The sequence below is a fragment of the Rhinichthys klamathensis genome, unplaced genomic scaffold (genome assembly GCF_029890125.1).
Source record: "Rhinichthys klamathensis goyatoka isolate OS25496 unplaced genomic scaffold, OSU_Roscu_1.1 h1tg000229l_1, whole genome shotgun sequence".
Classification (NCBI taxonomy): domain Eukaryota; kingdom Metazoa; phylum Chordata; class Actinopteri; order Cypriniformes; family Leuciscidae; genus Rhinichthys; species Rhinichthys klamathensis.
Genome location: NW_026606753.1, coordinates 1,489,769 through 1,515,295, shown reverse-complemented (window position 1 = coordinate 1,515,295; position 25,527 = coordinate 1,489,769). Strand labels below are relative to the sequence as shown.

General features: G+C 39.2%; 1 protein-coding gene across 1 annotated transcript in view; it reads left to right on the top strand.

The window, feature by feature from the left end:
* Positions 1–25,527, top strand: part of fbxw7 (F-box and WD repeat domain containing 7) — a 224,219-nt gene that overhangs the window by 85,024 nt on the left and 113,668 nt on the right. The window contains exon 3 of the mRNA XM_056265094.1: positions 19,981–20,697. Coding sequence (XP_056121069.1) covers positions 20,050–20,697 — 648 coding nt within the window. The 5' untranslated portion in view covers positions 19,981–20,049. The remainder of the gene's footprint in view (positions 1–19,980; positions 20,698–25,527) is intronic.

Genomic DNA, 25,527 nt, shown 5'->3' with positions numbered 1-25,527 from the left:
ATTGACACGATAGTAAGACCGCAGTTCATTTGGAGATTTTTAGAGATTAGAGACTCAATGAACAACATCTCAACACTAAATTATAAAGGCCGGTCTCATATAGACGCGATTGACATCAGGTTCAAGTACGCCCACAAGCCGTGCGAGTTATTCGTGTACTGCAGTTTGGCTGGTGGTTATGTATGTTGCCCGCATACCGCCTCCCATGGTATTACGACACCAGTCGGGCCGGCGCTAGTAATTTAGCATGCTAATTTAGGTTTATATCTCGGCAGCACTATAACTTGTCAATTTTTTAATGACATCATTGCACTTATTTCTTCTCATTCTTTTGATGCGTGTAGCTCATTTTTTGGATAATTTTACCTCAATTTTTACATAGGGCACCTTTAAATATTAAATGTAAATGAAATGTAAACACTAAAATGGGCCGATCAGAGGAGTAATCTTAAACATTGCATCAACATGAGAATAGAATTGCTGACTAACTTTTCAAGGTTATATCCAATTTTTAACTCCTGTGTGTATGATAAACCTGCACATAATACTTGTAAATTTCAAGGGTACTAGAATGGGACTTGTCGTAATTTTACATTAATGTTTACACTGAGAACTCCAGCCACAGGAATTGCATTGGTAATGTATGACATCCATCCTTTGAAAACCACTTAAAAGACAATTTAAACCTCTTAACAGCTCAAACAACACATTTTCTCCATGGAAGTATTAATGTAAATGCATTAACAAAAATGTAAGCTGCACATTTTGTCTTTTAAACCCTGACTTTCCTAAAATTATTTTCTGTGGCAATCGACAGCATGTTCGTGATGCTGTTGTTACAGCGTAACTTTTATTGAACACATTTAAATGTTGCTTTAAAATAACTCTGTTTTCATAGGGGAGGTTAAGACTTTTCAACTGTCTTGAGATTATTGCATTGTCCTATAAAAAATTTGCAGGATGCTGCACCTCTTTGATATCATTATGCCAGCCAGATGAAGCCCCACTGTTGAGACTTTCTTTCTCTTTTTGTTTTATCTCTGATTGTGTCACGGTTGGGAGAATGAATGAGTTTCTGTCTGTTGCTGGGCTTTGTTGATTTGGTCCATTTATTCTGGCAACAGGGCTAAAGATTCCACTGAGAATACACTGAGCGTAATGAATCACAATGTCAAGACTTCTTATAGTGAAGCCCCGTGTTTCTCTCAGTGAGGAGTTTTACTTCAGAACCTCATTTTGGTGGAGTAAGCGGGTGTAACAGGTGTTAGAAACGGGTAGTAAGAAAGAGAATGCATCTCAAGGCCGAATCATAAGTGCAGTGCAATAAAGTGACAAGTACAACTAATTTGCCCCAAACCATTAGCGCCAAGCTTTCAGTAAAAAAAAAAAAAAAAAATCACACCTGAATGTGAAATGCACTTTGGACGTTGTTTGCACCTTGAAGTGATAACTGCAGTTCATTTCCAGGCTGGTGGAGCCGTGGACCTCCATGCATGTCCTCTGCACGCTTGGGTGATTGCACCTGACTTCCTGAATACTAAGCAGAAAGAAAGAGTCTCTTGCGGTGACCACATCTTATCATGGAAGCAGCTGGTGTAGACTGAAAAATCGAATCTCCATCCAACACGTTTCCCAACAGAACCAGTATAGACTTGTCTAAGGTGGCAGTCAGACTTCATGAGTCTGTTGGGTCACTATGCAAACTAAACCTGCTGTGTTCATTCCCACAATCCATTTGAATCTTTAGAGTCTTAACCATTTGATCCCATCACGTATACCTGTAAGGCACGTGCCCTTTTTGATATTGGTTATGATGAAATGTGATTCGTCCTGATTATGCTTGTCTATTTATAGTTTTCTGGCTGGTTGCCTGGAGCCTCATGTTTTGCCCACCTCTCAGACACCACTGCACCTTGCAATATCTTCCCCCATCATTCTATCAGCCAATGGTGTGATCCCTACAATGGAATCTCTTTATCATCCTTCATATTATTTGCTGATGAGTCGGGCAATTTGCATATCTCCCACAAGGCCCAAGGGATCCCAGTCTGTTCGCTAATCAGGTTGGATGCGTGAGATTAGGTGAGGGAGCTCAACACATTGAGGGATAAGGTTAGGAATGAGACGGACTGTCATGATGCGTTTTGGCTAAAGATCATTTGCTCAGGTAGAATTGCCTTCATTTAGTTTTCCCCACAGCCTGTCGGCACCTTTATCTGCGTTATTTCTTCCCTATGCAGTTTTAGAAACTGACTGATTAATCATGTCTCCAGCAAAATGTTGATGTTGATCTCTTTAATTGACCGTTTGCTGTAATGTTATTTGTAATACAAGTAATTTCTTAACAAAATTCAGCATTTTTATGTGGGATAGTCTTGCTCTTTCATAGCCCCGCCTATAGCAGGTGATTGAAACAATTGTGAACTTGGTTCAGGATCAGGGAAAGACATAACTGGCAATTTGGTTTGGAAACCAGTCTCAATAAGAAGGGTAGCTGTAACTGCATTATAACAAAACCGTAGCCATATTTGAGATGAAAACCTTGCATGGTATGTATACTTTAATCTGTTGTGTAATTAATATGTTTTACTCAGAAAATGCCTTTCAGTTATTTCAACATAAATATATCTCAAATTTGTGGCTGTCCACTCAAATAATGAGTCATGAAAGAAGTTATGCAATCTGATATTGCATCCAGTCCATTCATCAGATGGAAAATGAAAAGTCGAGGACATTGCATTGTTAAATATAATATTCAGCAAAGGGTATGGTTGATGGTATACTGCACAGTTTAGCAAATGTAGTTGGTCATGTTACAACTGAGCACATACAAATTCTGCATAATGTAGTCGGGTACTGTGCTATTCTGAACACACTACAAATCCAGATGCATCAGACACTGGTTTGTAACTGGAGGCGGTCCGCTGCCGAGATGAGCGTGAGGAGGAGAGACTGAGAGAGGGAGGGGCTTCCAGAGCTGCTGTTCATCGAGATGCTCGAAAGAGCGGACTGTGTCAGAACGAGGGAGGGGGTGGGAGAGAAAGAAGGAAGAGATGCAGCTTCATCACAAGCAGCTGAGGGAAGTGCAGGGAGGGTAAGCTTGACCTGTTTGAGAGCGGTACTCTCTGACTACTGTTCCAACGCCATCTGAGGATCACCACCCACCTGCGGGAACAACTGCATCTTCAGGCTCTACGTTACAGGCATGGACAAGCTTCCAGCACTTGCAGGAGCTCCTTGTGCATCTTCCCCACACTGAACAACTAAAGACTGATGGGAAGAAGACTTGAAATGAACAACTGTGTCTTTAGGTGAACTCTCACAGGTTAGTCTTCTTGACTGTTCAGATGTCCCATGAACTCTTTCTAGAAATGAGGTGAGAGTCTGTAGACCTGTGACTTCCTTGGCTCTGGCAAAACTTTATTTTCCATGGCATTTACCTCCTTGGGACTGATCGCTCTTTTGAAGGAACCACTTGTGACTCAAACTCTTCTCCCAGTCTGTCACTTAAGCAGACTACTGAGAACCTCTCTTCCACCAGGGCTAGAGTCATTAGTCTTTCAACGTTTTTTGGTTTCTGATGAGCAAGTCAATGTGCGGTTGTGGCTGCAGCATCATCTCATCGCTGATGAAGAGGCTGGGCCGCTCTGCTTGTTGCTCAGACCTGCTGTCCTGCAGCCACACTTCTGAGCACCTGCAGCGCCTGGCTACTGGCTGCCCACCTCAGCACAAGGTAACCTCCAGCTGAAACCAAAACTTGTTGTTCTGTCGAATAAATGTTTGAAATTTGCTGCAAGAACCCCATCTTGTTTTATAGTGTGCATCTTGTTGTAGACTAGTTGCAAAAGTTATGGATAGAGGCCATTTTTTTTATTGAAAACCAGGCTGAGGAGGATAAATGTGCTTGTCTGTTTAATGGGTTGTATTTTTTTTTTTTTTTTTTTTGGTGTCGATAGTTGAAGTGATGAAAAAATGAAAATTATTAATTTCAAAAACTTTCTAGTGGACACAAAGGGTTGAAAGAATTTAAGGTGACCTAGACAATCAGATATTAGACCTTCAATTCCACTGTTTATCATTTCCAGCCATTAGTTAACCCAGACTAAGGTCAATAAGGCCAACATAATGCACAATCTTAAAGTTTTAGAAATAAGGGTCAGTTGGTCCTTTTTTTTTTTTCATCTAGTGGTCAGAGTTGTTCTCTGAGAAAGGAGCTGTTAGCAGTCTCCTGATGAACATTTCAGTCTGTCTGGATCGGCACAGCAGGACTGACCTTGCAGTAGTGTCTCCATTGTTATTTGGCCATTAGAGGGACTGGGGAGACCATGCAAGTGCACTGCAGTAATTGATTTTGTAATGGAACCAGGTGATTTAATGGCTGTCCTGCTACCTTGACAACCGTAGAGCTGTCTTTGAACTGACATGCATTCTTAATGGACATCTGTTAAAGGCTGTCTGCAGATGATTTTTTGCTCTCTGCTTTTAAGGAGAGTTTTGAACAGAACAATTTGCTCGCGATAGAGAAGAGTGGCGTAAAAGGTCATGGACTCTCATATGTGGCCTATAGTCAATATGGCCTGTTCTGATTGTTGAGCAGCACCGACAGTCTTGAAAAGCACTGGCTTTGAAAAAGCTCTTGCTCTGAGATGCTCACTTTGCACAAGATCGATCTGGTGCATCATGGGAAAATATTTATGCCCCAGCAAATTAGATAAAATGCTATGAAGCTTTTTTATTTTTTGACTTGCCTTATATAATTTGTTGTGTTGAGATGATGGGGAAATAGGGTATATTGCAAGATTAACGTATTTTGACACGTATTTGGTCTCTCCTCCACAATTGGCATTCAATTTTTCTGGGAAAAAATGTATATTTCATTATACATTTATATTTCCACTTTTAGACCATTGATCCAGCATCATTTATTATTAAAGAAACAAACTTTTTAAAGTGCTTGCAGATTAAGCATTGGCACCATATAGCACATTAAGTTGCCTGTTGTTCCTTGTAATCACAAAAACTGCAGATAAAGGAGTGCTCAATGCTACGCTGATTGGAAAGCTGAAAAAGCTTTCATGCTTTTTGTCTTCCTCTCTGTGGCTTTCTGATTGCAATGTAGGCAGGTAGTGGTTTTCTCTCTCTGAGGGAGACGATTCTCCCTCGTCCTGGGTATGCCTCATCATCTTGAAGGGTTGGGTTACCTCTTTTCAAACTGGACCGAATACTTTCATGGCTCTGATATTGATTAATACCTTCCTCAATGAAACGTAGACTCAAGGGCACAAAGGAGACATTAGTCTTGTATTTATAGAATTACCAGGCTGAATGCATCCGAGACTCTGCTATCGCTCCCTGTGACTGCTGCAAAAGTTTAATTACATAGATAAGCATCCTCTTTAATATCACACATTAACATAGTATGACATACATAATAAAACTAATTGCTTAGCTGGCAGGGAGTTTTATTCAGACTTTGAGCCTTGTGAGTTGTCATTGTGACACTAGGCTAATTTAATGGCTAAATTGGGTGAGATTGTACTGTAATTTTTTAACTTTTTTTTTTTTTTACTGTGTTTGCATGTTTTGTCTGACACATAGTAAACTATGTCCCATTTTCATGAAAAATTAGACTAGTTTGTTTCTCACCAAACAAGATACTAGGGCTGCCCTCTAATAGTCGACAATTTTATTCATTCAGTTAGTCTCAGAAAAAGACCCAGGAATTGGTGACGTCATGCGGTGACAATTAACATGGTCCATGCGGTAATATGTCGGGCAGAAAATCCAAAGTGTGGGAACAATTCGCTAGGGTAAAGAATGACCACAAAAAGATGACATGCATGTTTTAAATGAGTCATGTTTGAGGTTGCAAGTAGTAGCCTAACCTTAGCCACTTTACATGGCCGCTTGCTCTAACATTAACCTAGATAAAATTTGTTTATAAATTTGTGCGCTAATATTAGGCGCACATCCAAGTGTTTGTGCGGAGTGTGGTAGCTAAATTACTACCGCGCTTACTGCACGACATGTTTAACTTCCACCTCCATGCAAGGCCGGCTTCATTGTAAGCAAGAGACAGAGCTCACTTCTCCCTGACAACGTGGACAAACTTGTGTCCATTTCTCATTATATGAGAAGACTGAGATCGGAGGGGGAATATAGTGACTCTGAGTCAGGTATAGCTTAATCGTCCATATTGTTGTAGTGTTTGTTAGCTGCTTTATTTTTATTTATTTAGCCTTTTCATTTTTGAATATCATATATATTTATAATACATAATGTATGTTTATTTTGTTTGTGTTTTCATTTGATGTTAAGTCTATTGTCTGTCAGCTTGATTGTTTGCAGACTTTGCACTGATAGCTATACCCATTTGAAGTGTTTCAGCATGCCGTATATTTATTTGTTTGTTTAAAATGTATAAAATATTTTTTTTCGAATTTAGTTTTTAGATCGTTTTGTGTGCGCTGAAGTGCTAAGTTTATATTTTAAATGCTCATTTTTATGGTTTATTTCTCCATCGACTAATGGCTTAAATGAAAGACTAACAGTCGACTAGGAAAATCTTCCCACACATTCATCACCTTGGAAGTACTTGAGTTAGTTCGCTCAAATTAAAATGGTGATCCTTTTCTCACTCATGTTAAGTCAAACCAATACAACTTTTGTTTATCTTTAAAACACTAATGAAGATATTTAATGAAACTTGAAAGATTTTGGTCTCTGTTTTGATTAGTGTATACATGCATTTACAGACCACATCAAATACGGTAAGCAAAGAACAAACATCGTTGGTGCTTGTACATCAAGCGAGCGCGTTTGAGCTTCCATTTACCGTATTGTGTGCGTATGTGGTTGAGTTGATCAATATTTATGTGTATAAAAGCCTATAAAAAAGGAAAAGTCTTTTTTCCTTTTTTATTAATTTCATTGAGGACCCAATTTGAGCAACATTGTATTGCTGTGGATGTGTGTGCTTTGGATCAGATTTTTACTGTGTATAAAAGCCTACAATAAATCTGTTCATAATATAAAGCAATCGTGTCTACTCAGAAGACTTGGATTGTGTTTTGAACATGAACAATAGTCTTAGATATTTAGGTTAACTATCCTTTGAAATTTTCTATTGATCAAGAATTTCTATCTCCCTTCATCATGTTCTGTAAACAGAAATTTCATCTTTCACATTTTAAATTTGACAAAGTGTTTCTTTTGGGCATGTGGGACTCCCAAAAGTTGACAATTTCACAAATTCACTTTTTATGTAGTTTTAGTCTTTTTCTTCTGGGAAATGTATCAAAAGTATTGACTCATCCCTGTTCTTTGATCACATAAGAGTTAAATGCTGTTGATTGGATACAAATCTGTCTAGTGCAGGATGAGTCATGCATATTTTTGGTTGGTTTTCCCAGAAGAGAAGGGCTGTAAATTTTAAATACCTGCTAAAAAAAAAAGGTGAGTTTTAATCAACTTTTTGAAGTACACTAACATTTAGATGGCTTGATTGCTAATGGGCCTAAAAGCCACACAACGTTTTCAGACCACATGATTCCTAATGGTTTATGTTCCCTCCATCTCTGTCTCATTTATTTCCTCTGATATCAGTGAATGCAAAGTAAAATAGTTCTGTGAAAATCCTCGTAGCTATAGAGTTGATTAAACGCCAGCATGTTCTGTGAAACAGATTTCTGTCTGCTTGGCCGTCTGCCTGTTCTGTTGGAGAGGTACTCTGGATTATCAATGGTACTAAGCCTTGTGTTTCAATCCTGACAGAGCCAGCATAGAGTGCCCCTTTGCAGTACTTCAACTGCACATCTGTGTCTTTTGTTCCGGGATATCAGAGCTTGGTGCTATGGTCTGCCAAAGCCATACAGATGCATCCACAACAGCACATGGTTACTGGCTGGGCACATATTGCCTAAGTACTTACAAATACAAAAAAAGGCCTGGCTCTAGACACAGGCTCTTTGGCTAAGTGACTGGCGCAAGCTTTTAGTCACTGTCCTTTTAACATTTTTGCACAGGCAAAAAAAAAAGAAGTAATGCTTGAGTCAATTAACAAGCTATATGTAGGTGAGACAATTCGTGATGTTGCACTCTCCTGAACACTCATGGCTGTCTGGGATAGTTTCAGATCCTTAGGTAATGATGTTTTAAGCACATATGATTAATTATTATTTATTCACTTGGTAAGTAGGTTCAACTTCCTTTTAAAGTGCAGGGCAATTGTAAATATTTGTTGACTGCTCAGAGGTTGTATGGGTCTGCATTGTTCATTGCATTAGAGTGCATGCCTTAGCTGAACAGAGAATTGATTTGGAGACAGGAGCACTTCAGGGACTTCTTCAAATCTCTCAAGTCTTTATCTGCAACTTATTGCTCATTACCAGTGGAATTTTGGGAGGCGGCATGAGAGGCTGTGCCTTCTCCAAAAGTATCTACTATAAAAAAAAAATTGACTACAAAAATAAAACAAGATTTTACGAGAAATTATCAAATAGCATATCTTTTCACTCCCTTGATCTTATTGCATTCTCATAGAGGTCTTAAAGTGTGGTGTTAATATGATAGGAAAATTGATGGTAATCTGACAACGTGGACCCAAACTAGCTTTGTTAAAACAATAGAAATTGATTTGGATTGTATGTTAGCGATTCTTTCACTATAATTATCCAGCAACACTTTAGCTTGCATTAAAGTTTAAACGAGCCAAAAGCCTGTCATTTTTAATTAAGATTAATCTTTATCAAAAATCCAAAAATTGACAACCCTTTTGCTCGGATAAAATATGTATCTGCAACCATTACTTCAGTTAATTTTGGGCATATTGATTATTAGAGAGAAAAGGTTGTAATTTATTATTAATAATAATTGGATCTAATAATGGTTGTTTTTATGCCAATGTATGTACTGAAACATAATTGGTTTAACAAAAAATCCTATTACAAACAAATTACACAAAAACCAAACAAACAATTGTTCATGTTCCATTTGCCTTGTAAACTGTGTTGGAAACATCACAATCCTAAAAAGCCAGATAAAAAAAAAAAAAAAAAAAAAAAAAAGATTATTATTGAAGTTTCTGATAAGGTTATCTCATCTCTGGCAGCTCATTTTTAGTCTGAGCCTGACAGACAGGTGAACATGATCTGCACACATTGCCTGTGGGACACAAACAAATGTATTGCACTGAATTCTTTTGTTGCTGTGAATGGCGTCCTACGCACTTAATGACAGGTTCTTTGTGTCTGAGCGGTTTTTCTGCTGACTGTGAAAACATTGCTCTAGGGACACCTAAAATTTCTTTGACAGTAAGAATAGAATAGCTTTAGAAAACATTAGGGTTGGACCAATATTGAAGTTTGGTTGAGACCTACAGGCAAATAATATATATTTTTAAAACTTCATAAAAATTCAAATCAGCCAGGTGAATTTAGGCTTTGCATTTAACTGTAATACAATTAATGTTAATGAAGTAATAAAACATTTGAACATTTTGCAGGCTAAATATCGTTTTTTACAGCTCTACTACTAGGGTTGCCCAAGACTAAAGATTTTTCTAGTGGTCATTTAAGCCATTAGTTTACTAGTCGCAGATTTATGATCTGCATGACTTTGCCATTTCCTGTGGAGTTTTCTTTTTTTCTGTGACCAACCGTCTAATTAAAATTTGGTTGACTATGCCTCTTTTCGTCGACTACCGTTTGGTCCAGTTTTACGGGGCAGCCCTATCTGCTACAGTTACATCCACTGAAATCAAAGGTCGTAAAAGTGACTTCATATCTAATATCAACTGATATCAATAAATGTAAAAAATCTCTGACCAATTTGGTTATGATGTCTTGCATCCGTAAAAAACATGCACAAAAATTTCACTTCGCCGTCGACTCACCAAGCAGCCACATCACTGCTCCATCCAGCTATTTTTCCAACCGGTAGCTCTTTTTGCAGCGACCTTGTCCTCTTTTTATGAATGAGGACTGCTTTCCCCTCGGGGTCGTGAGTCATTCCACCACAGTAAAGCTGTGTTTACACCTGTCTGTGTCTCTGTCCTTTAGCTGATTTTACCTCTCCATTCTATGATGCCTGGAGGCAAGGTGGGGGACATGGACAAAAGAATAACATGTTTGTGTGTGTGGAAAGGTCTTGGGTGTTAGCCTTATGACATTTTTGGATTGTAAAATCTTTAGATGTTCGAATAAAAGTAGCTCTTTTGACAGCACCCCACGAGCTCAGCTTCTTGTACGTCTTCTCGTCGGAACACGGCAGTGGAGCGAAGCATTCACAATAGCAGCTTGTGATGTCTTCCGCTGAAGAGGTGTTTTTTTATGGCGAGAAACTTCTGTCAGGCTTGTTCAGACGATGCGGTCTGAAGAAAGATTCAGTGGAATTGGCATTCGGTGCCTCTTATAGTCAGAGCGTTATTCACATTTTACATTCTATCACTGGCTAAAAACTCTGTAGAATTCAAATCTGATAAAGAAGGGAGGTGAATGCATCCCAAATTGCATACTACTTTTGCTGAGAAGCGAACTTGTGTGTAGTATGAATGCAATCCGGACGTACTACATCTGTCATGTTGTCACTGTCATGTGCCATTCCTCTCCAGTGGTCTCATGGGATAGTGAAGTGTCCATTGGTTTCATGCTTCAGAATCTCGGCAGAAGTAGTAGGTCATCCATGTATTTTCGCCGGTTGTTTTATGAATACTATGATTTCGGATATTTGACAAACCATTTTTCACCTGCTATATACACTCACCGGCCACTTTATTAGGTACACCTGTCCAACTGCTCGTTAACACTTAATTTCTAAGCAGCCAATCACATGGCGGCAACTCAGTGCATTTAGGCATGTAGACATGGTCAAGACAATCTCCTGCAGTTCAAACCGAGCATCAGTATGGGGAAGAAAGTTGATTTGAGTGACTTTGAACGTGGCATGATTGTTGGTGCCAGAAGGGCTGGTCTGAGTATTTCAGAAACTGCTAATCTACTGGGATTTTCACGCACAACCATCTCTAGGGTTTACAGAGAATGGTCCGAAAAAGAAAAAACATCCAGTGAGCGGCAGTTCTGTGGGCGGAAATGCCTTGTTGATGCCAGAGGTCAGAGGAGAATGGCCAGACTGGTTCGAGCTGATAGAAGGGCAACAGTGACTGAAATAACCACTCGTTACAACCGAGGTATGCAGCAAAGCATTTGTGAAGCCACAACACGCACAACCTTGAGGCGGATGGGCTACAACAGCAGAAGACTCCACCGGGTACCACTCATCTCCACTACAAATAGGAAAAAGAGGCTACAATTTGCAAGAGCTCAGCAAAATTGAACAGTTGAAGACTGGAAAAATGTTGCCTGGTCTGATGAGTCTCGATTTCTGTTGAGACATTCAGATGTTAGAGTCAGAATTTGGCGTAAACAGAATGAGAACATGGAACCATCATGCCTTGTTACCACTGTGCAGGCTGGTGGTGGTGGTGTAATGGTGTGGGGGATGTTTTCCTGGCACACTTTAGGCCCCTTAGTGCCAATTGGGCATCGTTTAAATGCAACGGCCTACCTGAGCATTGTTTCTGACCATGTCCATCCCTTTATGGCCACCATGTACTCTGATGGCTACTTCCACCATGTCAAAAAGCTCTAATCATTTCAAATTGGTTTCTTGAACATGACAATGAGTTCACTGTACTAAAATGGCCTCCACAGTCACCAGATCTCAACCCAATAGAGCATCTTTGGGATGTGGTGGAACGGGAGATTCGCATCATGGATGTGCAGCCGACAAATCTGCGGCAACTGTGTGATGCCATCATGTCAATATGGACCAAACTCCCTGAGGAATGCTTCCAGCACCTTGTTGAATCTATGCCACGAAGAATTGAGGCAGTTCTGAAGGCAAAAGGGGGTCCAACCCGTTACTAGCATGGGGTACCTAATAAAGTGGCCGGTGAGTGTAGTAGGGAAGTTTTCACATTTTCAGATGCAGGTCATCACCTGTATATTATGATTAATTGACCTCATATTTCAGTCTGTCTCTATTCCTTATTTCCTACTTTCTTCATTTAGTATCTTCCTTCCAATTCCTTAAAGGGATAGTTCACCCAAAAATGAAAATTCAGTCAACGTTTACTCGCTCTCAAATTGTTCCAAAACTATATAAATGTCTTTGTTCTGCTGGGGAGATACACAAACGGAGATATTTGGAAGAATATTTGGAACCAAGTAGATCTCAGGCCCCATTGACTACCATAGTAGGGGGGTAAAATACTATGGTAGTCAATGGGGCCTGAGATCTGTTTGGTTACCCAAATTCTTCCAAATATCTTCCTTTGTGTTCAGCAGAACAAATAGATTTATACAGGTTTGGAACACCTTCAGGGTGAGTAAATGATGACAGAATTTTCATTTTTAGGGTGAACTATCCCTTTAACAAACATACTACAGTAGCACAGAGCTAAAATCTCTTTAATGCCAAAGTGTATGGTTTCTGCATAAGCTAATTATGGAGACACATTGAGGTTTTTCAGTATGATGCTCATGCAGTTCAGCTATGCATAGCCTGTCGATGGATAGTCTTTTCAGTCTGTTCTGCCTGGCCACTCAAGGTCACAGAAACTCTTTTCTCACAAACCATTTTTCTCTAACAACCCAACCCCCCATTATTGCTGTAACTAAACTGCAACCCTTTAGAAGTACCAAATGATGCTCCTAATAAGGTTTTTCTGCAGGAGATCTGTTTTCCAGCACAGGTTGCAGATATTCACCCAACTTTCTGTTCGTCTTTTGTACTTGTGTATCTTTAAAATGGCCTTGTTTACCATTTTGCCAATTATTCTGCTGCTAACGGCACAAGGGGAATTGCTGCAGATTTGAGTGAATTAGTAATTTCAGAAACCAGGTGATGGGTTTTCCCTTTATTTGGCTTGGTTCTTATCATAAACTTTGGGGTTAATAAATATAATCCTTTCTTTTCCTGTTCATTCATAATGTTTCCTGTAACTGATGTATCCAAGAGTAGATGACAGTCGGGCAGATTTGCAGGAAATGACATTGTAAAACCAATAATACCGCTACTCTCTCCTCCCTCCCTTTCACCTCCTTTGAAAACGTTCTCTCTGAGAGGATGTGCCAAAACCCATTTTGGCTTCACCTTCCTCTCAGCCCCTTTAGATGTAGATAAATGAGCTGCTGCTGAAGTGTACACCGTGGTAATAACTAAAGAAATGATGCACCTCACTCCCTTATCAGACTGCTCGCCTACGCCAGCCTGGCCGCATTCCCCGGGAGCCAAGCCAAATGCTTATCTTTAAGGCAATGCTTCCAGTTTTCCATATCAGAGCGTATGTCTGGAAAGCAATACTTTTATAAACCTTCTGGAGTTTTCCCTGTGTCTTTGCATAAACCGTGCTGTATTCATTAGTCATGTAAATGTTTGTTTTGAAACCATTTTGCTTGCTTTTAGATGCAAGAATTTGAATTTATTACTGACTTGTTTGCTTCAAATCTTACACCTATTACACTTACCTCCGAGTTCAAACCAGATATTATCTATGCTGGTGAAAATACTCAGCCTGAATCATTCAGATGTTTTCCCTAGTGATTTGCGGGTCAATGAAAAATGTGTCTACAGTAAAGAAAAGAAAAGAGCTTTTAAAAATCTAGCTCGAAACACATGTATACCAAGTCCTTAGAAATTAATTCTTTATATTTATGATGGTTTCATGTGTTTTTTTTTTTTTTAAATGTTCTGCGTGATGTAATTCACGAGTGACTTGAGCACTTGAAAACAAAGTCCACTAGATAGTGCTCATATATCACGTCTTTCGGCCTGTTACGCACCCTTAGACAAAAAGTATTTAAAGGGGCAACATTGAGGTTGTGATCAGACGGTGGTGTAATTAAAATGGCAAGAGACGACACAACAAAATATAGTGAAGAAAAAAAAAGTACAGTTTATTGTACTGGTGAAAAAAAGGTGAACAATAATAATAATAATGGACACGAAGAAAAATAAACCAAACAGATTTGAGAGTTCAAAGTATAACCAAAGAGAATAGGGACAAATTGTGAAGCCAAATGAAAGAAAAGAACAAAACAAACTCCCGTTAACTTAATCCCAACCTCTTAACTAACTAATAACAAAAAGAAAAGAAAAGACAAAATTCTTCAGCGCAAAGTGCCCTCTCTAACTGCTCTAACTAATAACAAAACATCCAAGGGTGGCGTTCACTTCCTTACCTGGTGTTTGTATACATTGAGTTTGCTAAGTGTTGCTTTGTGTACGTCACGTGACATATTACCTGTCCGAATTTCTCTTGGTAACTGCAAAACACGCCATCATGGCAGAACACATTACTCTTGGCAATCTCAGAACACGCCGTCATGGCAGAACACATTACACTTGGTAATCTCAAAACACGCCGTCATGGCCGAAAGAAAAAACAACAGGACAATGTCTGTAACAGAAAATAACAAACACAAAAGCGACAAGCAGAGCGACAGAAAGAAACAAGCTGACATGTGCTCCTCTCAGCTTCCTTTTAAACTCGCGTGGTAAACCCGATAGGCTGCGGGAGGAAAGATGACGTCACGACGTAGATGATGATTGACATCTCTCTCAGCCAACAGCGGGCGAGTGGTGACGCAAGCCTAAGAATGTGATAGACAGTAGAGAAAGAGAAACAAAAGAAACACACATGCGCGAGACCACAGGGACGTAACACGGCCTAATAGTGCGTTCAAACCGAACGCGAATAGCGCGTCAGGCGCGAGTGATTTCAATGTTAAGTCAATGCAAAGACTCGTTACGCGCGTAAAAAATTCCTGCGGCGCGAATGAGGCATAGAGCCCGCCACAGTAGATATTTTGTAATATGATTAAATGCCTGTGTGGTTCTAATGCACAACAAAGCAAATATTTTATCACATAAAACTTGATTTCAATATATAAGATTCATTTTGTATTGAATGCTATTTATTCCATATCTAGATTATATGAAATATTATTATAATGTAAAGACAACCAACATACTATAGTGCATAAGTTCGTGTCTGGACAGTGTTGTGTGAGAGAGAAAAAAATCACAGGACAGGTTAATCACTTTTGGAGGCTGGCTCCATTTATCATCAACACAAAAATTAATGGCATATTAGGTGGGTGAGGGCGAGGGTGATCCTCGCTCCGATGCGGGACAACAGGTCATCAAACTGGGTGTGGGACAGGCGGAAGTACCGCTGAAAGTGGCCGCCATCCAGGCGCAGCTCCTGGAGCGAGCAAATGGTGAAACTCTCCAAACTGGGTTCGCCTCCAAAGGGTCTGGTGGACACAAATACGGTGACGATGATCCCTACGCCGCTGTTCTGCTCTCCAGAGCAAATACAGAGCGGTGACTCTCCTAAAGAATGCTCAATCAAAATTAAAAAGATTGTCGCCAACGGGTTTCGAATCCGACGCGCGTAAAAACAAAAGTTTGATGCGAATCGGACAAGTCGGATTCGAAACCCGTTGGCGGCCATCTTTTTAATTTTGATCGAGCATTCATCGGGAGAGTCACCGATCTGTATTTGCTCTGGAGAGCAGAACAGCGGCGTAGGGATCATCGTAAGTGCAAAAAGCACTTAAAAAAATCATTTACGCGCAACGCGCCAGACGCTTGATGCGCAAATGAGGCGTATTCGCGTCTACCGCGCCGCGCTCTACGCCTCATTCGCGCTGCAGGAATTTTTTACGCGCGTAACGCGTCTTTGCATTGACTTAACATTGAAATCACTCGCGCCTGACACGCTATTCGCGTCCGGTGTGAACGCACCATTAGGCCGAAAGATGTGATATATGAGCACTATCTAGTGGACTTTGTTTTCAAGTGCTCAAGTCACTCGCAAATTACATCACGCAGAACATAAAAAAAAAAACACATGAAACCATCATAAATGTAAAGAGTTAATTTCTAAGGACTTGGTATACATGTGTTTCGAACTAGAATTTTAAAAGCTCTTTTCTTTTCTTTACTGTAGACACTCATTTGTCATTGACCCGGAAATCACTAGGGAAAACATCTGAATGATTCAGGCTGGGTATTTTCACCAGCATAGATAATAACTCAAAGTGCCTGGTTTGAACTCGGAGGTAAGTTCAGTTTCACTCTTGACGCGCGAATTAACACAAAGTGGTCAAGCGTCAAACTAGACGCGATAGATGCGAATTTGACGCACTATTCGCATCCGGTGTGAACGCACAGTTAGGAGTAAACTTTGAAAAGCTCACGCACCCAACTGTTTGCGAAACGAAGCACAACGCGGAAAATTAAGTATACCCGGGCCTTTAGAAGCCTTCAGCACCCCACTTTCCTGCTGATGACAGAACATAGACTTGCTCATCTGTCTTCCAAAATGCAGAAACCTTCGGCAAGAGGAGACGGGGGCAGCATTCTTTGCGAAGCGTACTAAACCAAATTACTGTTGTTAAAGCAGTTTTCATACACTTTAACAGTCTCGCCCTCAATGCAAATGAGGCTTAATGTTATCATGTGTGTTGCCGGTTAGATTGCAGTACTGTCACTTGATCACACACTGGTTCACTTGTGCAGTCTAACAGCACTAATTGTGTTCTGTGTCTAATGCAGTTGCACGAATAGACCAGCATGCAGGACATGAATACTAACAGGAAGCCCAGTACCTTCAAGACACAGAACAGCCCACTTCACCAGGCACAAGCTCTTTGTGTTTGCACTGGCATGCATCTATCACTTTGCTAAGTAATTGCTTTTTAGCACGTTGAAAAACTAACCAAGTTTCAGTTTAGTCACCAGAGGACGGATGGGTTTTCTTATAGAGCTCACCTTGTTCGGGTTCTGTATGGGAAGGGAAATTGAAATGTCTATTTGAAGTTCATCGCCAGATAATTATTTTCCAATTAGATCTTGGCTGATTGTGCTCTGATCTTCTCTATTATAAAGGAAAGGATTCGGTAATCAAAGGCTCATCTAATCAGATGCTTTAAACCGTTTTAAATTGCCCTGAGATCTCTGCCTTCATATATATGCTGTGATTAGAGCCTAATTCAGACCTCTGAGAGAAGTAAACGCATAGATCTGATGGATGAAGGATATGGCTGTAATGGATGATGCTTGTGTTAAAGAACAGGGACAAAGTTTAGCAGGGTAGAATGGTTCTGTTCGCCCCTGCTGGTAGATGCTGTAAATAAACCATCTGGTCTAAAAAAGCCAAACCATGTTGCTAGATTGACAATCATTCATTATTGTGTGTATATTCTGACGATATATTAAATATTTCTTACTAATGTTTACTAGTTCCTGATTTGACAGATTGATCAGTGCAAACTATGCAGTTTAATTCCCCACCAGATTAAATTGTTTTTTTTGAGCTGGTTCTTTTTAGTGAACCAAACATGTAAAATTAGACTTTTTTTTTTAACTTTTTTTTTAGAATCATATTGAATTTCTGATTTAAAATTCTCTTAATTTGCCAACAGACTGCTGAGGGCAATAAATATAAAGATAACGATAACTATATTTGCGTCCACATCAACAGACAATAATGTTCTGTTTATTATAAGCGCTATTGCTTGGATGGATTCTAATTGGCTGGCAATGGTTTTATCATTCATCAGCTGGAATACATTCTGATTCCATTCTAACGTCACGCCGGTGTTGCTATCATTATAGTTATTGGGTAGAATTCCCTATTCACATAGAATTTGAACGATTTTTCAAACTTTATAGTTCTAGTTATCATTAATTTATAGAAATGACAATTTTATAGTAATGTGCATTAATGAATTATGGACAAGAACATGGCCACTTGTTACAAAAATAAACACTGAGAAGAATTGTTAATCATGTCTTAATTGACAGGTACCTTCTTCATGGTGTTGAGGTCTTGTTAAATAATTTATTTCTTGTATATTTTTATGCGCACACAACAGCATTCATGCAGTCAGTCAGCCTCTCTTATCGTCTCGGCCCATCTGTGCACGCTCAATTACCTTAATCAAGTCTCGATCAAACTCACGTGCTTTCACACTCCTGCTTGGATTACTCTGCTCATCCCTGCTTTCTCTTGTACCGTTATCTATAATTTTGCTGGCCTCTTTCTGTGAAGTTAGTACAGGGTTTAATTTAAAGGTTTAATAAGGATTCCCAATTTTTTTATAATTTCTTTTTTACTTGCCCAGCTAACATTTCAGTAGTCCTAAAACCACATGCTGCAAAACAAAAGCGTGATGTACATCAAAAACATGTACGAGTAAAAACATGGTTCAGGGCAAACAGCTCCGCGAATGAGCCAGAAACTCACTCACTGACTGGTGAGCCATCCTTACTGTAACATGATATTGTTGTGTACATCCTGCTGCAAGACGTGGCATTATATGTCTGAATACTAAACCCTTGTGCATGAACTGCACTTATTTGGCAGTGATGCCCTCTGCTGGCTTTTTATGGTTGTCAGTGAGTGTATTTGATCTGTTATACCAGTGATTGGTAGCCTGGTTAAAACCAGACCATTCTCAGTTGTAACTGAGTTATGGTCTGGCAAAGCGTCATAGACAAATCATTTCCAGAGGGGAGTCACCAACGGACGTCGCGGATAGACCTAAAACCAATCAGAGCGATAAAGGAGATGACGTATGCAGAGCGGCGGAGAAACATCTCAGAGTGTTGTTCTTTGCTCGGTTTTTAACAAAAGGGAAACGTTCAAATCGCTTAAAACAGAGCGATAGCTGATTCGAATGAGTGATGTTCGACGGCGGCATCCATCTTTGTAATGTAGGCTACAAAATCTGCTTCAAAATCCCAGCGCTGTCGTCATCGTGTAAAGCCTGCCCCAACGTTTCTGATTGGTGCCGCGATTTCGGCGGATTGGAAATGGGCTTGAATGAGCTCTTTGCCAGACTAACTTTCAGAGCAAATCTAAATTTGCCGGAAGTTGTCTGGGTTTTCCCAGGCTAAGTGATTTGGAGTTTCTATTTAAATTTAGCTTGAATAGTGAATCTGTGTTAAATACTTTTTGTCTAGACTTTCTGCCCCCAACGGCGAAATGTGATTGGTCCGTAATCTTCCTCCACATAGCTGTGCATTAAGTATCAATACATATTCTAATTGACGGAGATAAAATAAAATTGAGTCTAACAGTTTTATTTTTTGAAGATGAAGGATTGTTTGATGATAAAATACAGTTAAAAGAGTAATATTGTTAAGTGTTATTGCAATTTGAAATAATTGTTTTCTATTTTGATATATAATAAAATGCAATTTATTCCTGTGATGGCTGCCATTACTCCAGTCTTCAGTGTCACATGATTCTTCAGAAATCATTCTGACATGCTGATTTGGTGCTCACGAAAAAATTTCTCATCACAGGTGAAAATTAGATGCTTAAAATACAAGTAGAAAGTGAAAAGAAAGTTCAAACGAACAGCAGTTTTATGACATTTTGAAACATCATAAATGTTTTTACCGACACTTAAATAAATCCGGAAAATAAATCCTCTGGACCCCAATCTTTTGAGCGTTACCTTGTGTTTATTTTATAATTATAATAAATATAAACATGCAAGTTTTTAAAGAAGACCGTAGAATTGAAATGGAATGGAGTAAAAACAAACTTGAATGTCTGAATGAAACTGAATGTTTGTTTGCATGTGCTGAAGTGATACTGTTGCCGTGGTTTCCAGGCCAAGCCTGGTGTAGATGATCAACTGCCAAGCAGGAGAGGTGCCCATTGTTTGAGGGATCCTCATATTGCGTCTTTCCCAGCATAGATGCAAATGTCTTTTGTTTTATTTCACAGGCATGAATAAAAGATTTAAAAATTAAATCCTGGATGCAAACAGGAGAATGGCGTTTCTTTTTTTTTCTTTTCATTTTTCTATAACCAGCCCCAACACATGCCTTTTTATTGCCTTTTTATGTTGATTTCATGGTGATTTAAAACATTTTCTGTCTCCATCTCTCTTTCAGAATGCCAAGTCCTTGTCCTCTTCAGAAAGCCTAGCGAAGGTGCAGGAGGTAGCAAGCTGGCTTTTGGAAATGAACCAGGATCTGCTGTCGGGGGGCAGCGGCAGCAGGGCGGCCCAGCAGCAGAGGCCCGGGGCAGGTAACAGCACCTCCGGCCGCACACCCCAGCCCCAGGCGGAGCACGTCAACCAGGTGCTGGAGGAGCAGGAGGAGCAGGAGCAGAGGAGAGAACCGGGCGAGGAGGAAGAGGGCAGACGGGAAGGAGAGGAGGAGCCATGGCCTTCCGGAGGCGAACCGGTGGAGGAAGGACGGAGGAGCGAGGTGAACGGAGCCGAGAAGGGCGCCCAGTGGATGTGGGAGCAGGAGCAGCGCCGGCGGCGGAGACGGCATCGCGACGACGAGGAGGAGAACGAGGAGGAGGAGAATAATAACGGCGGACGGGATGGGCAGGTCGGACCGGGACTTCGTTCAGAGGAAGACGACGACCGGCCGGAGGAAGAGGAGAATGGCGATGAGGAGGAAATGGACCAGGACAGCGATGAGTTTGAGCATTCAGAAGACAGTGGGAGAGAGGAGGAGGAGGAGGCTGAAGATGAGGAGGAAGGAGGGGATGGCCTCCACTCTCCCTCCCTCAGGACCAGTGTTTCGGACACTAATGATAACACGGACCAGTCCTCTGGACGACAGCACCAAAGCTCACCCCCTGTCTTCAAGAATAAGGTAAGCGACTGAAGTTCACTTTCTCAATTGGTCCTTAGTTCAAATGGAAATATTCTTCTTCTCACTAAGTTACATTAGATTTAATCAGAAGTATCTAATGCGTGCAGATGTTGATGGGATTGAGTCAGGGCCTCTGCAGTCATGGTGTTTGTTTCCCTCTACTGGTCGTTTTTGGCTTTGCATTAGATAAACAATCGTCTTGTTGTGAGAATTGATTTTATAGAGTGATAAACTGTCTTTCATAACCCGAACATCACATCCCTGACTAAATGAAGGATTATGCCTCAAACAAAGGTTGCGGATGTCAATTATTGGTTTGTATTGAATGTGCTCAGGCGCTTCTGGATTAGTTTGATGGTTTTCATTTTAAAACGAAATTGCTCTTTTTTTTTTTTTTCACATTCTCGGATCACTTGGGTGATGGAAGTTAAAGCTGGGATTCCCAATTTTATTTTCAGCCGAACCCCTTTGATGTAAAAAAAAATCCCAATAACCCAGGCTAGAGATTTTAAGTTAATATTTATAATACATATAAAACATATAATATATTTAATCTTTCTTAAGTGATTTATTTTAAAATTATTTATTTACTTAAGTCCAAATTCCAAAAATTATATTATAATTATCTTGTCATATCGGAGGTTAAATCACAATATGAGATAAACATTTAATTTTTGTAGCTGCCGGCAAAATTATTTAAAAAACAAATATTATATATTGTTTTTGTTATTTTTAACTAATTATAAAGTGAAGACAAATATATTACTATTATAATGCTACAATTTTACTTTAAAAATAATTTTTTGAAGATAATAATAAGAATAATTTTATATTACATGTGACAATACTAATACGTCTTAAATTCTTCATTTTCAAATGCAAAACCTTGCATGTAAATGAACAGCTCAGACTAAATCGTGTTTGGATTATTACACTAAGCCATATTGTGATTTTAGTTTTATGTACAGCCTTTTTTATTTAATCTAATTTGACTTTTTAAAATATTGACTTTATATATTGACTATATAGTTGACTTTTCAACAACTCTCAAACCCTCTGCAGTTCCCTCACAAACCCCCAGTTTGGAAAACCCTGAGTTAAAGGAATGATTCAGCTAAAAATGAAAATCTTGTCATTTGCTCACCCTCATGTTATTCCAGATCGTCATATGGGTCGGATTGGCTACTTTATAGTGTTCTGTGGGAAAAGTCATGTCTGGACTCGTCCACTTCTGAGGTTTTAAACCGCAAGCTGCCTGTTATTACTCGTCATTGACCTCCAAAGGAAAGCGTTTTGGACTATTTGACTAGACTGGTTGTTTCTATATGCTTAAAGTTTGAACATACTGTCAAATTCAACATCAGTATAGAGACGTGTTTTGATGTTTATGGGGTCAGACGCAAGTGACCTATAATTCCAGTCTGATTGGTTAAAAGGAACGTCTCTGACATAGAGACTGACTCTCCAGCCAATGGTTATCATTCTGCAATCACCATAATTAATGATACATGTGTCTGGATCTGAGACGTCTGGCCTTTTTTTTTTTTTTGGCCGCAGTGTTTGATCACCAATTGTAAACCTCAAAGGCCATAAATGTTTACTCCAGTAATGTGTGTATTTTGGCAAGTCATGTTGTATACATAACGCAGTTTCATTCAAACGTTGTGTATTAGTCAGATGGAAACAAAATAGAGAGATTGGGTCTGTTTTTGAGCAGAGGAAATGCAAATGAGCGGAGATAGAGAAGAGCGAGGGGAGGGAATGCAAGAGCGCGCAGACCCTCCTCATCCTGATGATGTCGACACGCTTGTCATCGCACTGACAGAAGACGACCCGCAAATCCTTTCACCGTTTGTTTCTGTGACTGAGCGGAGTCTCTCTGAGCTGCCATGGGGAATCGCAGTATGAAGAAGGTCGCACTGTTACTGGTGAGTGAATCTCCAGAGAACATCTTATCACATCTGTGTGTGGAGAGCGTCTCATCCGCCTTGTGTTTTGGATGAGAACACTGTTTATCTGATTGAGGCAATCACAGCAGGGCTGAAGTTTGCAGAACAGGGATGTCTGGAGTGTGCCTTTTCAAAAGGATGTCAATGTTTGGTCAGGTTTTTTTTAACAACATATTGGCTCAATCTAGTGCGCTGCCTGTCTAGTAGGGATGGGGTCAAGATGGTCGACTAGCTGACCTTGCTAAGTATTAGATTGTAAACCGTAGTTTAGTAGTAGTTGTGGTTTAATTAGCTTATTGACAATGTGCTGAAAGCACAGTGGGTTTCAAACTGGTCTCTGGGCACACTAGGGGGAGCAAGAGGGTGTTATGGGCTCCACAGAAAAGTTTGGAGAGAAAATGTGGTAATTAAAAATTTTCATTTTAAATACTTGTCAGAAATATTGAGTACGCAATTATTAGATTAATTTTTTTTATTTATAGTTTATTATTGACAATCTTTAATGTCTTTAGTTAACTAATATTTTAATTTATAATTTCAGATTATAAAATGTAAATATTTTTCAGATTATATTTTACCATTAAATAATGTATAAAATAAATAAAAATAAATATATTTAAATATAAAGAATTTTAAGTACACTGCAAAAAAAATTTAAATTACAAGAACTAAAAGATGTAAACATATGTTATGAATTAACAGTTGATCATCACGGTGTAGATTAGATTGTGTTGAGCTGTATGTGAATCTCATTGCAACTGTGGGATATTTGCCTATCAGGGTAATGTTTGCCTCTAGAATACGAGCAAATAATGCTCATGTAATGGGCTTTTAAAATCAAACAAAGGTGAAAGAACAAGGTTTGTAGCGTCTTGCATTGCATTGTTAAATGCTAAACAGTCTTTTGTTGCCCTGACAAGAATTGTTAAATTCTCTTAAAAGCCTGTTGCTCATTAGATGAACAAAATTATTTAATTAGTCAGATCTTTTAAAGTTTTTTTATATTTGTTTTTACTGTGTGTGTATGTATTATATATATATATATAATACATACACACACAGTAAAAACAAATATAAAATATAGCTGCGAGCAGCGATTACGGGCCCAAGCCGGTGGCACCGCAACCCCGGTGCCTTTAGTTACCTAAAGGCACCGGGGTGGCGGTACCACCGGCTTTGGCCCTTCATCGCTGCTCGCAGCTATATTTATATATATATATATATATATATATATATATATATATATATATATAAAGCCGGTGGCACCGCCACCCTGGTGCCTTTAGGGTTATTGTGCACGACGTGCAAAAACGTAACCCTGCTTTGACTGTCGAAAAGAAGTGTGCTGTAGAGCTTGTATCAGTGTGGGCTCTGCAAAAGTGTGCATTGAGGGCACATGTCAACCACAAAGTATGCGAGAGCAACCTTCTGAAAGGTCAGGTCTACATCCAGGTCTACATCTGCCGTGTGTTTACATCATAGTAGTGAAGTTTGAAGCAATCAGCTGATTTCAAAGCTTTTTGAAAGTGACAGACTTCCTGCTGCCAGTTGGTGGCGCTATAACCGGGGTGGCGGTGCCGCCGGCTTTGGCCCTTTCATCGCTGCTCGCAGCTATATTTATATATATACACACACACACACACATATATATATATTGTTTTTTTAAGAGACAAGACAGAATATTACTTGCCTGATCTGATTAGAAAAATAGTGTTTGTGTGTGTGTGTGTGTGTGTGTGTGTGTGTGTGTGTGTGTGTGTGTGTGTGTGTGTGTGTGTGTGTGTGTGGCGTAATTGAACAATGTAGACATAAAGACATACTCCGTCCTTTTGTTCATACAGGACATTATTCAAACTGCAAAGTGTTTACTTATATTTGTGTACACTCGCAATAAAACACAACATTGTGCTTTTGTCAAACTATAAACTCTTGTCAAACTGTAAACTACAACTGTCACCCAACCAAAATCTCTTACACACACACACACACACAGTTTAAAAGCAAAAAATATCAAACAATCCTATTTAAAAACAGTCTGTGGGAGCCATCTTTTGGACATTCATCATATCGCATTGGTTTTCATTTCTTGTCATCAAAAAGAGCCCTAATCTGTTTATTTTTTCAGTTACACATTCTACATTGATTAAAAAAGAAAAATCAAATGTGTTTTTATTTTATACAGAAATAAATAATCTATCATCCAGATGAGAATAAAGTTAGTGTTAGTTCAAATTTTAAGGAAAACAAATATATGATCTGAAATATAGCACATTCATTTAAAATTCATTCAGGTTCAATTACCAAACATACAATCTTAATGTAATTTAAAGCAAACAATACGTTTAAAATATATGGGTTGTATGACTATTTTTTAATATAAAAAGATATATATCCAAAAAGACAAGGCCTAAAGTTTAACAAGGGTTAAACTCTTATCACTGTAACAGACACAATCACACACACAATCACACACACACACACACACAAGTCAAATCACTTACATTTTACATGCAATATTGACTTTTTTTCTGTTTCAGCAGCGAAAATAGTTAAACAAAGATCACAGCAGAACCATCGCGCATCGTACAGCAACGCGTTCTCATTACTGAATGATTCAGCATTTTGAACGAATCGGTTGACTCAAAGATTCAATGACCAATCAATCCATAAACATCTATCTCATTCATGAATGACTCAGTCGTTCAAACGAATGAATCAATGACTCGCTCATTAAGACGGTCGCCTGGCGACACCTAATGACGGTTTAGTGTTATGTTTAAAAGTATCATTCTTTCCAACGATTGTTAATTAACTCATATTTGAAACATAAGCTATATTTATATATATACATACATATACACACACATACACAAAAATAAAA